The 15799-nt window shown below is 44.2% G+C and overlaps 1 protein-coding gene across 8 annotated transcripts in view; it reads left to right on the forward strand.

The window, feature by feature from the left end:
• The window catches only part of LOC111967518 (transcription factor COE3), a 99897-nt gene that overhangs the window by 2306 nt on the left and 81792 nt on the right, over positions 1-15799 (forward strand). For all 8 annotated transcript variants that reach the window (XM_023992591.2, XM_023992593.2, XM_023992596.2 and 5 more), the window contains exons 2-5: positions 8945-9101; positions 11786-11849; positions 13065-13120; positions 15350-15423. In XM_023992591.2, the coding sequence (XP_023848359.1) occupies positions 8945-9101; positions 11786-11849; positions 13065-13120; positions 15350-15423 (351 nt within the window). The remainder of the gene's footprint in view (positions 1-8944; positions 9102-11785; positions 11850-13064; positions 13121-15349; positions 15424-15799) is intronic.

Below are 15799 nucleotides of genomic sequence, written 5' to 3' on the forward strand. Positions count from 1 at the left end.
ATCGCAGATTATATGAAATACTATGTTTATTATTTATATTTACTATTAAAATGTAAACAACTAAAACCGTTGCTCCTGAGTTTAGGTCAATATTTACGTCAGTTTGCGGCATCAACAATTTGTTATGGTGCCCGGTGCACATTGCCGTCAGTTTGACACATCCCGTTGTCTGAACTAAAAAAAAATAAACAGCCAAAAAGGTTAACAAGAGCAAGCCTACTGTAGCTCACCTTTACCATCKTGCATGTTCAATATTCTATTCGTTTTTCAGTGCATTTTGAGTATGCAAAATGAGACTATATCATATATGCTCAGAGTATAGGCCTATCGTGTAAGTGACCCTCAGCTCTTCAAGAGGCCGCGAGTGGTGGTGTCATGTTAGACAACAGCAGTACGTTATAATGAACTAGGATAAGATACGTTTATTCTGTGTTAGTTGTCATTCTGTCGCACACACAGACATCCACCCGGGAGTTCAAGTCCGATAAGCGGGTCAATTGACATGTCCGCTCACGGGTGAGCGCCTCGACGACACGTAGGCTATACTGTTTTTCTTACGGTGTCAATCCATTTTTAAGTCCACAAACTTACTTTAATGTGTTCACAATTTTCCCTTCATCACAATGCAATGATATCTTTTTGGGGAAAAATCGACCCGCAGCAGCACCTGCATAACTGTAAATGTCAGTTTTAATATTTGGTGTTCACTGAATGATGCTTCATTTAATGCTACATTTAACTGACATGCAGTTGAATTTCGCATTGATTAAACCCACGTGTCACACATTTATCCTCTGTAACACAAAGAGAATTCATAGAACTGATATGCGTTGAGTGGTCGGCAGTATACAAGTTATTGATCAGTACTGGTTGACAGTTGCATTACTTTGCATTGGTAGCTACACTTCAATTTGGCTGAACATATATAGGCTATACGGTGGGTGATATTATATATTGTTAAAGTGCATCASTTTATATTATGTGAAATATTGAAAATGTAAAATGTACACTTATCTAGATTAAGATATTGCAAAAATAAGACAAGTGGCCTTTATTAGTGACAGTACATTCGTTATTTATTATACTATTTGAATTGTTTCCAAAAATCATTATCTGAAGCCATTTGCTATAGGATTTGATCATATTTTGTAATTTCTTTTTATAACAGGTTGTCAGATAATTCTCCCTCCCAGTGCATAAAAAGATTATGCATAGCTCATCAGGCATGCCCTTTTTTTGTGTGTTTGACTTTTGTGGAGTGCAGTGCATTGTGTCTGTGTCATTTTGCAAGGTATATTGTTGATTTAAATGTTTAACTCTCATGGACAAGTAGCTAATGTGTAGACTAGCCGCAAAAATGACACTCCTATARAGGAAATTCAGGTTTGACGTTTGACGCTTTGAGAGATGAAATCTTACCAAAAATGTCATGTGAGTTACCCATACCCAACTTATACCATGCCACAAAAAGTTTGATAAAAAAAAAGTACATTCACCAAAACTCCTTTGAGGGGCAATGCCCAAACAGTGAGTTTCTATATGTCAAGTCACATTGCAGAAAAGAGTTGCATTTGTGCGTGTAGATGAAGTTGCTTGTTATGGGGTAAGGGAAAAGTACTCTGTAGAGCCTCTGGCCTTCTTTGGATTCTGGAACCCTAGTGTACTTTGCTTGTGACCTAGTGTTAATAAAAACGGAACTGGAGACTTTGAGTTCGTTTTGTTCAGCACTAGAATGTGGTTGTGGATAGATCTGTTATGGATAGTAAAGTGTTTCATTAAGAAATGGTCATTGCTGATTTAAATGTGCAAAGCATTGGTCTGGATCGCTTTCAGAGACACTCCCCTAGCTTATGCCCACCATAACTGCCTTTCCCGATCCTAACCCCAAAAACAGCCATTCCACTGAGGCAGGGAGAGGAGGGGTGTGTGTGTGTGACTGAGTGGTCTGCACAACTAAAGAACAGATTTAACTTGACCCTCCCCAGTTGCCACTGTAAAATCGAGCAAAGTGAATTATGTTGCCCCTGTCTTTGTCTGCTAGGAGGAGGAAGGGGGGGGCGGGCGGCGACTTAATAAAGTGCAAGTTCCCAAGCTTAGCAGAAGACTGAGTGTTCCGTGTTCACTGGCAGCAACCGATGAGACTGATAGCCCAGGATTCTATATCCAGAGCCCAATCCGTCACTGCCTCAATCATCGCCAGTCACTGGACTCAAAATATGGAGACAATACTCCCTATTGGCCTCAGGCATATGGGACGGAGAAACCCATTTGTACAGACAGACATATTTGTGCGGTGTGGCACTCACTCATATTTCACATCACCACATGTCGTCTTGGGAGAGATTTTTGTCCAAGGTTCATTTCACTGTAACCTATCATCATTCACAATCCCCGAGGTCAATGAATATGTCTGACCTCTTATTTCTTATTTGTTAGAGAGCAAAATAGTTATCGTGAAATGAGCATTTCTCCCCTCCTTCCCCCTATTCAATTCAGCTACATTTTACTGAGCCTTGTGGAATAGTGTCAGATAGTTCAAACAAGGCCCTCACAGTGCATTCACCCTGTTGCAGCGTGTTCCTGTACATTCTATCTAACACGTCGCACGGTGGTGACAACATGGCGACTCGCGTAAATATATATAGCCTGCTCTTCGTCTCACTGCTAAATCTCAGCCAMCAGTTCATTGGATCCCGCAACAGAAACAAGTGTTTCTCGCCAGCTGCCCCTAAACGTGCAAACAATTAGTTGGCTTGAGCGAGGCCACCATCTTTATGACCCCCATTAGAAGTGTGCAGGTGACCAACTAATRGTTTCAGCTGTGGCCCACTCATTAAGTGTGCAGAGGTATGTGTGATGCGAGGACCAGGGTGCTGCTTTGAGTTTCAGTCTAGGGGCAGGTGCGCCTCGGCTTAACCTGTAGTAAACACCGGACAGGGAGAAAGTCGAGTAGAAAATACTGTTGCAACCTGAGGAAATAGCTGACACCAAACAGTGAAAAACACAAGGTGAAGATATATTATGMATTTTTGCCGATGAGAATGCACCGTTTTTTATAGAGTATTTGGTGCGTGCTACAGTACATGCCAAATGAAGTAACTTATGGCTTAGGTCTTGATATACAGTAAAAGTTGTCGTGCAATGATGGATAGAGCACTATTTTACCTTTAGTTGATGTTAAGTAAGTGTTTGCCCACATGTTTTGATTTGCTTTTCCGTTTGAACTAAACACGCTGTCTGTATCCATCATCGCTGTTGCACAACTTGTTCCACGTGTGTGCACTGTGCAATGCTTTTGTGAGAGAGGCAGCAGTTCGAGTTGAGAAAACTGTTGGTGTTTGATTTTCATTTGTGAACCCTAATCGTGTGTGTCGTTTTTTTWATTTACCCAGCCAGCTCAGAGAAACATTACCCCATTGGCCAAAAGTGGTGTAGTTGCCTTGCTGCAATTGCCAAACAATTGGACGAAAGGGATTTTTACCCTATGATCATGCTCTTCTTACAGTTAGAGGAAAAGGTAGCAGTATTTCTGACAGCGTGCAAAACATGAGCGTGAGTGTTTGCACAGTATGAGTGTGTACCAATTAGTACACAGTGAGCAGTGTTCCATGTGTGAGCGTGTCGTAAGTGTAAAAAAACAAGTTGTGCCGAGGATCCACAAGCATATCTGTGTGGGTGTTAGCTGTAGACTTGTTTGTGTGGTTTTGTAGGCCAGTACTTTTCGAATCCACTTTACAAGTAGTATTTCGTATTCTTTGAAGAGATGCTCATTCCATTCTATTTCAATAGAAAGTACTACTTTTCTGATACAGCATGAGTAGGAAGAGAGTAGGAAGGGTAGAGGGGCTTCTGTATCGCTCTTCTGAAGTGAGGTGTAAAAACAATGTCAAACTGTGATTTTTCTTTTCAATATCCGTTTCCCTGCGAAGTAATTGACGCTTCTCCCACGTCAATGTAGTCGCAACATCTCTCTTCTGATGACTGAACTCTGTTCAGATGTTATCAATGCAGAGTGGCACTGACGTTTTTTTCAATTGCGCTTGTACGATTGTGATGTTTGATTGGTCACTGACTGGCCAAATCATTCACTGGAGTTTTTGAATTCTGAAACGGCATAATGAGATTCCTGAAACCTGATTGCTCAAAGACTGACAGATGTTTAACAACGAGGCAGCTTATTGCTTTAGCGATGGGATAGTTCATTGGGGCAGATAGAGTAGACCGTATACGGGATTTGTTTTCCACTATGATGTTTTTTTTGTTTTGGATTTCTTAAGGCAAAGCCTTGTCGTAGCAGCGTAACAACCTTGCAATATGTGGGTAATACTAAATGGTTGGTCCTATATTGTGAGAGGGGAGAGGAGAGATGTCTAAGGGAGTGCGGTGATAGGTTTCATCAGACATAACTCCAGACTGAAAGCATCCGAGACTACCCATCCTGCCTACCGAGGGTATAGTGTTTCAAAACACACACACAGGCGAGGGCTGTCCTCCTGCCGTGTTCCAGGCTTCCACTCATTAGCTCATATTACACGGCTAATGAGAGCTAACCAAACAAGAGCTAGGGAGGGAGCGGTGCTACATCCCTGACTGGGCAAATGTATGCCAGAGTAATTGTGTATCGGCTGCATAAATTACACTCTTCCTTATGCGCACACACACACACACACACACACACCAACATTTGCATATATTTCATGTGATCCCCCCACCCCCCCCAACATTTGCTGGTGCAATTAGTGTAAGTCTGAATTTAGATAGGTCAATGTTCCTTACATTGGTTTTCCATGCTGTTTTATTCTGATACCCCCCCCCCCCCTTTTACTATCTCCTTTGGTTTCGTCCTTGGTTTTATACTCAACGTCTTCTCTGTGTTAGTCCTATATCTTTGTCACCTACTGTCCTCTCCAGGGACAGACCAAGTTGCAACCCAGAGAGGGGTGGCCGTACAACCACCACAGAGGTTGTGTGATTTACAGTTCCACTATTCATTAGATTAACACAGTGGCAGTAGGCCAGAGAAGGAGATTGTTAATACTCTGCTTGCATCCCATTTGTATAAACAAGGCAATGGTATATGGCTCATTAGGCTGTCCTGCAGGAAGCAGCCGGCCGCGCTGTTAAAGACTCCGCGCTCGGTCGGTAGGTCGGTCACACCCCATCACCCAGCTGATTAATGCTGGAGGGGTGCGGGCCGTGTCCACTGTGCCCACTCTGGTGGCACAGGGGATGCTCTCTACCCAGGGGAGAGTGGGGCAGTGGGGAGGCAACCACTGATCGCTCCCTTAAAGCCACAATCTGGAAGATTTACCAGCTGCTCATGGGTACTATTTCACAGCTATATGTAGAACAATATATTTTATACACGTACACACACACACACACACACACACACACACACACACACACACACCACACACACACCACACACACACACACACACACACACACACACACACACAACACACACACACACACACACACACACACACACACACACACACACAACACACACACACACACACCCACACACAGAGAGTACATCAACAGTGTTCCATTATAGAAGGAGAACCCTTCTGCTGCATGTTCATTAGTAGATCATTTCGGAGCAGAAGTCTCAGTGCTTAATATCTATTTCCCTGAAGTGTGCAGGCCCTCCAGCAGTGAGGACTTTAGCCCGGGGTTACCTTTTTCATTTATCATAATTAGAATTTGCTGCATTGCATTAAACCGATACTGCCGAAGAATGTACACTTTGACGACCATCCTAATGCTGCATGGCGGATAGCTGGACCTAAAAATGAATTCAAATGATGTAGAATCTCTTTAAAATAATATATATTTTTAGTCGTTAAAACCACAACTCAAAATCTTGTTAAATTCTCTAATTGACTTTAGATCAATTGCACCAGACCATATTAAAACGACTAGTTCAGTAAACATACCATCCCTATCGGAGCGTTGACATCAGACACAGAATGGACATGGGATTTTGGTGTCAGCTGATTGTGTTGAGAGGTGACTGGATGACAGTTGCTGGTTCACACGTGATCTCTTCCTTCAGCGTTTACAGTGGGGATGAAGTGTCAACGCGCATGTAGGGTGGAGCTCCGTCAGAAGATCTGTTAGCGCTATTTGTTGTCGGTCTGTTGCCCTCTGATTTACACAGCCTGTGTAGTAGAAACCTGTGTGCCATCGATACTGTTTTTATTATACTGAGTGCTAAGGCCGTGCGCTACAGGCTGCCGCGCCCAGTCATAAGTGGATGTGGCTGCAATTAGCATAATTGAAATAATAACGCTAACAAGCTTTCTGTGTCGATAGAGTGCAGAGAGATCTGGATGTGCTGAGACTGGCTCTGGCACTGCCGCCGTGGCTGGAGGTCTCAACGTATCCCCGATGTTCTGGCGTAGCTTCATAATTGGGGTAATGGTGTTGAAGGGGGGTTTATACATGTAATTGGAGGTGGGAAGTGATATGATAGTGAGGGCTGTTTCTCACTCGAGTCTTGTTTTATTAATTGTTAGGTAGTTAAGTATAATTTTGAGTTTTTCCCCCAGATGATTTCTATGTAGGCCATGGCAGTAGTACGGGCACCTAATGTTTGTGTTCAGCAAAACATCCAGCAACTTCATGGGATTTTTAATGAGGGTTTGCTAGATAGGAAAAATCCCCTATCAGTCCCACACTTAATATTTAGTAGCACTGAAACCATGACGTCAGATAGGCCCTAACTCTCTTTCTCTCATATCTCCCCCCGATGTAAAACGCCATTCTCCCATGTGCAACCTTTTTGTCTTTGTGTCTTCAGAACTGAGTCCAGGAATTCGCTTTCAACAACTGGGTTACAAATGAGGCAGTAAGCATTGGTAATGGGGTGCAGAAAGGTCACACCTGTATTAATCTAGCGCCTGCGGACTATACCCATGAGCGCAGAGAGAAAGCAACCAGGCAACTTTCCAAAAACACTTGCTCCGCCCTCCAAGAAAAATGCAGCACGTGAATAAATATTTCGACATGAACTGCTTTGCGATTGTGTGGCACATGGAGATGTGTGAATCTTACTCCTCAGCCTGAGGTGTAGCTAGCTTTTCACGTGGCGCTGACTGGTAAGATGCGTTGGGCGGGCGGTCACCCATGCTAGCAAAGCAGAGATCCTGCGTTCGAGCCTCGACGTGAGCCGAATCAGGCGGAAGTGGTAATTGCTAAGCGAGCAGCGTGACGTAAATACACTTGGAATCTCTTATTGATCATGGTTGTTTGTTTTGTTAGTGTAGATAAATGAGATATCAGCAACCAAGTTGAACAGAGATTGATACCAAAGCATTATGATATGTAGATGTTTCATTGATTGAACAATAGAGCTCCTATAGCTGCCTGCAAGCGTTTGTTTATATATTTAGATCTGTCTGCGTTTTTAAAAAGCAATTACGCTCATGCATCCTTGAACATTTTCCTGAATGAGGAATCGATTCTTGGATCTAGAAATCGGTTTATATTGAAGCTATGAGATAAGCAGAGATGCATGAGATATCTTACAAAAACAATTGCTCTCTGTCCACGGCCTAGAGAAGTTATGCACAGTCTTCCAGACCACAAGGTACATGTAAAGTCAATCAGTCCAAATCATTCGGACACTGCAATCCGCCGTCTATTTTCTTCACCTGAAGACATGATTCTGCACCATTTTCTTTTTACATATGTTTATGTTCATTTCCATTTAGTTTCTTTTGTATGTTTCTCTCATGTAGTCTCAACTTCATTTTTTGTTGTTGTTGCAAGTGGTTATCAATGTTCACCACAATCTGCCATTTATTAGTGACAGGTCAAGAATCAGTGTGTGTAACGTCACCCATTCAGCTTCTTCTAGATATCATTTCCTCTTTCTCCAAAATCAATTGAATTAAGTTCAGATGGTTAAAAACCTTCTATATTAATTCCTCTCCAAAGCTTTGAAACCTTTTCAATTCTAATTTGTCATCTATTCCACACCATGTCACCTTTTGAATTGGCATTCACTTCAAAACTTCACTTTTAATCTAAATGAACTCCAACCCTGGTTAGCAGTGTGTGCGTGGTGTGTTAGCAGACATCCTCCGTCTCTAAATCAATGGTGAAAAGGGCCGAGTGTGTGTGTGTGTATGTGTGTGTGTGTGCGCATATGGCGCACGCCGAGTGTGTGGAGGTCTTTTATTCTCCGGGCCCAGGGGATGCAGGGCAGAGTTTGACTGACAGGTCAGGGAAAACTGGAGTGGCGCGGTTGCCAAGCCGAATGGTACCCCACAGCGCTTGGCACGAACCGAGGCAGACGCTGCCTTCTGGAGTCCTTGCTACCCAGCCAAATTCACATTGTTGAGGTGGTCGAGGAGACAAATAACACAAAGGAACGCGTGGCACACACAGGGAACGTGAAGAGAGGGCCAAGTGTATTTCATTTATCACTCTCTCTCTCTCTCTCTCGCTCTCTCGTCTCCACTTTTCTCTCCTTCTTTTCATTATTTGTGTTTGTGTTTTTAACTTAGGTTTTGAAAGATTACCGTTTGGGTTGTTTTGCAGTTGGTGCTGATAGTAGTAATTGACCTGACTAACATCCATTTTTGTCAGAACAATGAACACGTTTTGAAACGTATGTTTCTTAAATGAAACCAAGAACTGCATACTAATACTTATCAGGACTCCAGGCCCTATTCAATCCCAACTGCTCCAGGGTATCTTCTTTGCGAGGCGTCATACTTAAATTATTGGAAAACTTTATTTTAGTTTCACACAGTAAACAACATTTTGTTTTACCTGCAGAAACAGCTTGTGATTGAATAGCGCCTGCTGTGTTTTGAATTGCCCCGGTGCTCCTTGGCTACACGGTACTAACCAAATTTCATCCTTCTCTCTCTCCCCCATTTGCTCTCCCCCTGTCCCTCTCTCGCTCTCTTTCTCCTATCTATAGCGGTGTAGGTCTGGCCCGGGCTCACTATGAAAAACAGCCCCCCTCGAACCTACGCAAATCCAACTTCTTCCACTTTGTGTTGGCGCTGTACGACCGACAGGGCCAGCCCGTGGAGATCGAGAGAACCTCTTACATAGACTTTGTGGAGAAAGACAAAGTAAGACCAACACACAAAGGGGAATGGGGAGGAGGGCATGTGTGCCCAGGTATAGCTGGCATTGGGGATAAAAGGGTGGCGTTGACGCTGGGGCCAGTGTTTGTGGGACGTCATTCCTTCTGCTTCGTTCAGTGCTATAGCGCAGTGATGCTTTGAAATATGGAATGTCTAGCACAGAAACTGTGGATACACTCACAGTTTTCTTGATGTCAAGTCAAGAGCAATATTTTTTTCCCTATATTGTTTGTTGATTTATTATATACAGTATACTGCAATGCAATGTAATGCATTTCTTTAGTGAATTAGATTTGGATTCATTCTATATCTCTACATTCTGTAACAGAATTATATTCTATTTTATATACACTAATTTAATTATATTGATTTGATTTGAATTAAATTGTACACATTTATTTGAAGATAATATACTTTATGTAAATTATATATTGATTATGTCCACCTCATAAATAAAGATCATGTTTTCATTTTCATTTAATTAACAGATTTGACATATTGTAAGTATCTGTTGTTGTTATTCAATACTAATTCAAAGTATTTGATTTCAGAAAGTACATTAAGCTTTTGAGATTTCTTACAATTGCTGAAAGATTGTAATCCTGAGAGCTGTTTGAGGATAGAAACCATTCAGATATAGAAGCACTCACAGTTTACAAAGAACCTGTTGGGGGGCAGTGATGAGCAGAAAGCAGGAACTCTTTAATGAAGCAGTTTTGATTGATTCAGCTTTAAATCAGACATTAAACTCAACKAAACTATTTTTATTTAAGTCATTTTGATAAGAGGTTATGTGAAGGTATCTATTTTAAAAAAATCGAATTTGTATTCATTTGTATTATTTCAGGGTGGCAGGTAGCCTAGTGGTTAGAGTGTTGGGCCATTAACCGAAAGGTTGCTGGATTGAATCCCCAAGCTGACAAGGTAAAAATCTGTCGTTCTCCCCCTGAACAAGGCAGTTAACCCACTGTTCCCCGGTAGTTCGTCATTGTAAATAACAATTTGTTCTTAACTGACTTGCCTAGTTAAATAAATAAAAAATAATACAAGATAGGAGAGCAAATATGATGATTTGATAAGACATGCTTATGAAAAGCCTTTGTATTAATTTTAAGCAGTAGTTGTTAATGTCATTTATTGTACATTCATGTGCCATCTACAAGCTCTGTTATATAGTTGACCAGTCTATGAGGCTCTCTCTCTCTGTCTCTCTCTGCCTCTGGTATTTGTTCAGCAGTACCTGTGCTCTCAGTGGTAATGGTAACCCACTTCTCTACCTGCCGCATGGGCCATTCTGCCATGCTGCCAGGGGGTTGTTCTCAGTAAAAGGTTACAGAGAACAGCTCCGCCCACGGTCAGGAGGGACAGCGGCCAGCTGGCACGGCCGCTCCTCCCGTCCTCCCTGCCCGTTCCCCTCTGCCTTGACCTCCAGCCTGCCCCTGGGCCCCTGCCAAGACTCCACGGCACGCTTGGCACCGCACGGCGGAGGGGGAAGGAGAGAGAGAGAGAGATTGTGAGGGAGGGAAGGAGAAAGAGACAGGGAGAGAGGGAGAGAGGAGCGGATGTGGCCTCTCTCCCGGTGCCCGCCCGTTGAAGAGGTGACACGAGATCAGTGAGAGCGACTTGGCCCACCTGGGAGCTGAGGTCATCGGTGACCGTGGTGACCAACACTAACTGGGCACTGTCACTTGGACTAGAGATAATGTCTCCTCTCTTTTACTACATCTCTCTGTATAGCTGTGGTAACCGGGTTGTTTCAGTTCTTACCTGGGTTTGTCCTTTTGTTCTTGCTGTTTGATTTATTCCTGGCTAGACGATGCAACAGTAAGGCAGCTGGTTTGTTGTGTGCGTGTCAGCGACGGGAGTTGAAGGAAAGATGGAGATTCGATGTTGTATATCATCATGGACCTGCGGTGGGATTTTGGGCCTAGACAAATACTCAAAAATAGCAAGGGCTTATCAACTTCATAAATATAATTCAATCAGAGAATGCTGTGGATTATCCTCAGAGTTTATGGGAAAAGAGATTTGTTTTTAAAAACATGAACCCCTAGAACTAACTTTCCCAGAACTGTCTTCCTATACGGATCTAGTAGATATGACAAATGTTCACTTTAATTGATATGTTTTCAGTTGCATACCATTATTAGATGTACCTGTTATTGTGGCAGTGTGATATACCTTAACTAACAGCTTTCTGATTGCAAGTTAATTCGACCTCAAATGAAACCACAAGGTAATAACAGTGTTATAACAGCGGATAACCAGTAATAATGCTGGTTGGTCCCCTGACCTCTTATGGGATTTATGTGTCCTCTTCAGATGATCTCTAATTGGATGCAGTGGATGCCGTATTAGTCTGGGTATTCCCTGTGGCACCAGAGTTGGGTTTAAGATTTCGATTTGTGGCCCAACATCTGCTTGGATTAGGACCGGGATGGTGGTCTCTTCGGAGAATGTCAGCGATAGAGTAGAGACTAGGATGGTCTAGTTCTTTTTTTCCCCAGGTAGTTCATTTTGTTGTGAGATATTGGATTACGTACAAGACCCTTTATGACAACATCACAGCAGGGGACTAAATGGGCTGATGTTGCCTTTGATTTTGGGTGTCACCTCAAAAGCTGAGAGCCATCTTGATAATTTTCTGTGTTTGAATTTGACTCTTTCAGGAGTACAATGGAGAGAAGACCAACAACGGCATCCATTACAGGCTACAGCTTCTTTACAGTAACGGTAAGACCACGATAATCCCTCCAAACATATTGCAGCGTTCTTTCTCTTCCTGCTACTCTCTGTGGAAAGATTAGCTTGAGCACTTTCAGGAAAAACATTGTGCATTGACATTTTAGTCATTTAGGAGACAATCTTATCCAAAGCGACTTACAGGAGCAATTAGGGTTAAGTGCCTTGATCAAGGGTACATCAGCAGGGTACATCAGCACCACCTAGTCGGCTCAGGGATTCGAAACAGCTACCTTTTGATTACTGGCCCAACGCTCTAACTGCTAGGCTAGGACATTAAATAAAAAAAAGACAGCATAAATATAAACGGTAATCCTCATCACATCTGGAATTATATTTGACGAACATCAAATCCTAAAGTCTGTTTTGGTCATTGGGGAAAAGAACTTGAAATTTGAGCACTGATCACTGATCTGTGGTCATTTTAAAGCACACAGCTTAGATTCCTGTTGCCATGGATTTTGTTTTGAGACCACATCCCGAGAAGAAACAGAAGACTGTGGGTGGGGTACAGTACAATTCACAAGTAATCTAAAAATGACATTTTTTGAAAAAGGACAAAGAAATGGTGAGAGAACACCAAAGCCTGATGCAATTACAGGCAAGAAATAGAAAATCGTCTCGTTTCCCATGGTCCTTTTTGACTACCTACCCCCTGTTGTGTTTATGCCGTATTTACGCTCCGTTGCAAAGCTAATAAAAGATAAGCAATAATGATTGCTATTTAATTTGTCTGTGAATGAGAATTCCAAAAAGGCAGCGGGAGCGAGGGGAACTCGGCAGTTGCAGCCGGGAAATCATAAATAGTAAAAGCTAGAGAGCACAGGCTTGTTTGTTTTTGCTGAGGGGGGTTAGAAAAGCTTGGTCTACATGACAAGCACTACAGAAAACATAAAGACACTATGGGGACACAAATAAACAGAATTCAGTGAGAAGATGTTATTAGAAATTCGTCGTTTATGTTTCTCTTTCTGTGAAAGAAGTGAATTTGCATTTTAGGCTGATGTTTAGACTGTTGTTGTTGCTCGAGACATTTCATTTGGCTAAACCACACGCCTACTTCTATGCAAATTATTTACAGAGGAAGATGACATGAAACTTGTTGTTCTGTCAATGGATTGTAACATTTCAATAATCCAAATTGGTGTCATGTGTTATTGCAGTGTAATTGCAGGATATCTGATACATATTTGTGTTGTGTTGCAGGCATCAGGACAGAACAAGATCTGTTTGTACGGCTAATAGACTCCATGACCAAACAGGTGAGCTTTCTCCCTACTCTGATCCCAGCCGTTTAACAGGTGACCAGTGAAGTGTGAACGTTGTTTCCAGTAGCAGTGTTTCACGGCGTATCATACTGCAACCCACCACCCATTTTGTACATAATGTAACATGAGTCAACCTATCCCACCTGGGATTTGAACCCATGAACACAGACACCCTTCAGTCATTTTACCCGCTGAGCTAAAGTGCTATCAATTTACAGTACCCCAGTGGCAAATAACTAGTCTTGACCAGTCAGGCTAGAAGACATGGGGGCAACCTGGCTCCACCATACACTGTGCTGTACTGTACACTCCTTCCCACACGCCCACCCTCCCATCCTATCCCCAGCCCACCAGGCCCTCATTATCCCCAGCCCACCAGGCCCTCCTTATTCCCAGCCCACCAGGCCCTCCTTATTCCCAGCCCACCAGGCCCTCCTTATCCCCAGCCCCCATCCCCCAAGCCACCAGGCCCTCCCTCCCCCCAAGCCCACCAGGCCTCCCCCCCAGCCCACCAGGCCCTCCCAGTCCCCAGCTCCACCAGGCCCCCTGTCCCCAGCCCAACCAGGCCCTCCCAGTCCCCAGCCCACCAGGCCCTCCCTGTCCCCAGCCCACCAGGCCCTCCCTATCCCCAGCCCCACCAGGCCCTCCCTATCCCCAGCCCACCAGGCCCTCCCTGTCCCCAGCCCACCAGCCCTCCCTGTCCCCAGCCCACCAGGCCCTCCCTATCCCCAGCCCACCAGGCCCTCCCTATCCCCAGCCCACCAGGCCCTCCCTACCCCAGCCACCAGGCCTCCCTATCCCCAGCCCACCAGGCCCTCCCTGCGTCGCCATGTCAGGCTGTCACAGATCGATGCGGCAACCAGGTCCTCGACAAAGCGCCAGCCACGGAAACCAATCAATAGCCCTTAATGTGCTGCAGCGACGGCGCGCCGGAGACAATAATTTCTGACAACAACACAAGGAGCTTTCTACCTGGGTGCGCCACTCAAATCCCTCCCTCCTGCCTAGACTTGGACAGACAGACATGCAGACTTTGCATACTGTAGTGTGTCCCCGCGCAGAAAGGCAGCCATCTAGCAGCCAGAGGGGGCCTAGGTCTATTTGATTGGCTGTTAGGAGCCCATTCTCAGACACTCCTATTGGCAAATTCAAACTATTACTGTATATAATGCATTTACCTGGAAGGCGGTATGTTGCACACAATAGGAATACAAATAATCTTCCTTTAAGAGTGGATGTGTAGGAAAATATATCTGTTTGATATCCCCCTTCAGTTCTGTCTTATCATCCTCAAAAAAGCCGAATCTTGACTCTCCTTTTTGCCTTTTTCGACATGGTGGATTACTCACGTACGTCATGATATACCCCCATTGAAAACTCCCAGACTAGCTCCAGGGGGGAGCGGCTACTTGAATCAGAAATGATGATGTATAAATATCGACCCGATCCCCCCCCCCCCTCCCACACCTCCTCTCCTCCCCACACACACTCCCACTCCCTTTCCTGTCCTGTTGCAATCCCCACCCCTTCTGGTGAAATTGGCAGATTTTAATATAGAGGCTGGGAGGAATCAATAATGCAGAAGTGGTCGTTATCCTAAAAGTATTGTCCCCTTGGGGGTGTGTGTGTGCGTGCGTATGTGTGTGTGGGGCAACTGACCACCTAGGTGGACGAGGTAGGGGTACGTCATTGGGAGTGGGATGGAGCACTCCCTCCCTCTCTTCCTCCCTCCATCCCTCTGACACAGGAGGTATAGAGAGAATGAAGGAGGGAACAGCTCCTCTCAGTGGTCATCCGTCATCCATGGCCGACATGGCAGCTCCAGTGAAGGATGCCCAGGGGGTGGTCTCTCTCTCTTACTGGGGCTCGCACCGCCATCTGTCTGGGAGGGGTGGAGGGCCGGCCGGGCCGCTCTACACCACGCTACTCCCTCATCGTCCCCCTCCACCATCTCTTCAGTCTAACCTCCTTTCTCTCCCTGTTAATATGATATGAAAGTTAGACCAAGCGGCGCTTACGCCAATAAAGTGTCATCTACTTCCATTGTAGATATTTAGCAGACACTGATAACGAACACGTGCACAAAGCCTCCCAGTTATATGTAGTCACAACCTTTACAGGGCTATGATCGGATATCGTACAGGGAAAGCACAAGTTCAAGTACAGGGACCCAAAAGAAGACTAAACAAACATAAATACCGGCTGCTCTTTTCTTCTCCTCAGGCGATCCTCTACGAGGGCCAGGACAAAAACCCAGAGATGTGCCGTGTCCTTCTCACCCACGAGATCATGTGCAGGTGAGTGCCACTCTATTTAAAGGGATATTTCACCCCAAAATCAAATGAATGGGCATGATTGGCACCATCTAAATTAATCTGGGATTGGGGTCTGCAGTTCTCCTGATGCATGTACAAGAATCTACACAACATGTACACATACCATTGACTCCAGGACAGTTGATGGCAAAAAATTTATGTTGGGGTGAACTTTTCCTTTAAGGGATCAACACAAGGCTCACGGTTAAAGTCCCATTGGTCAAAACCAGTTAATTTAATGCAAGAAGAGGCATCCTTATTCCTCTGTGGGCCATCCCTCTTCGTGCTATATAGTCCTCTCTATACAGCCCTACAGGGTTGCTCTCATTAAATGAATATAGTTGAATTGAATACCATG

The sequence above is a fragment of the Salvelinus sp. IW2-2015 genome, linkage group LG8 (assembly GCF_002910315.2).
Source record: "Salvelinus sp. IW2-2015 linkage group LG8, ASM291031v2, whole genome shotgun sequence".
NCBI classification, from domain to species: domain Eukaryota; kingdom Metazoa; phylum Chordata; class Actinopteri; order Salmoniformes; family Salmonidae; genus Salvelinus; species Salvelinus sp. IW2-2015.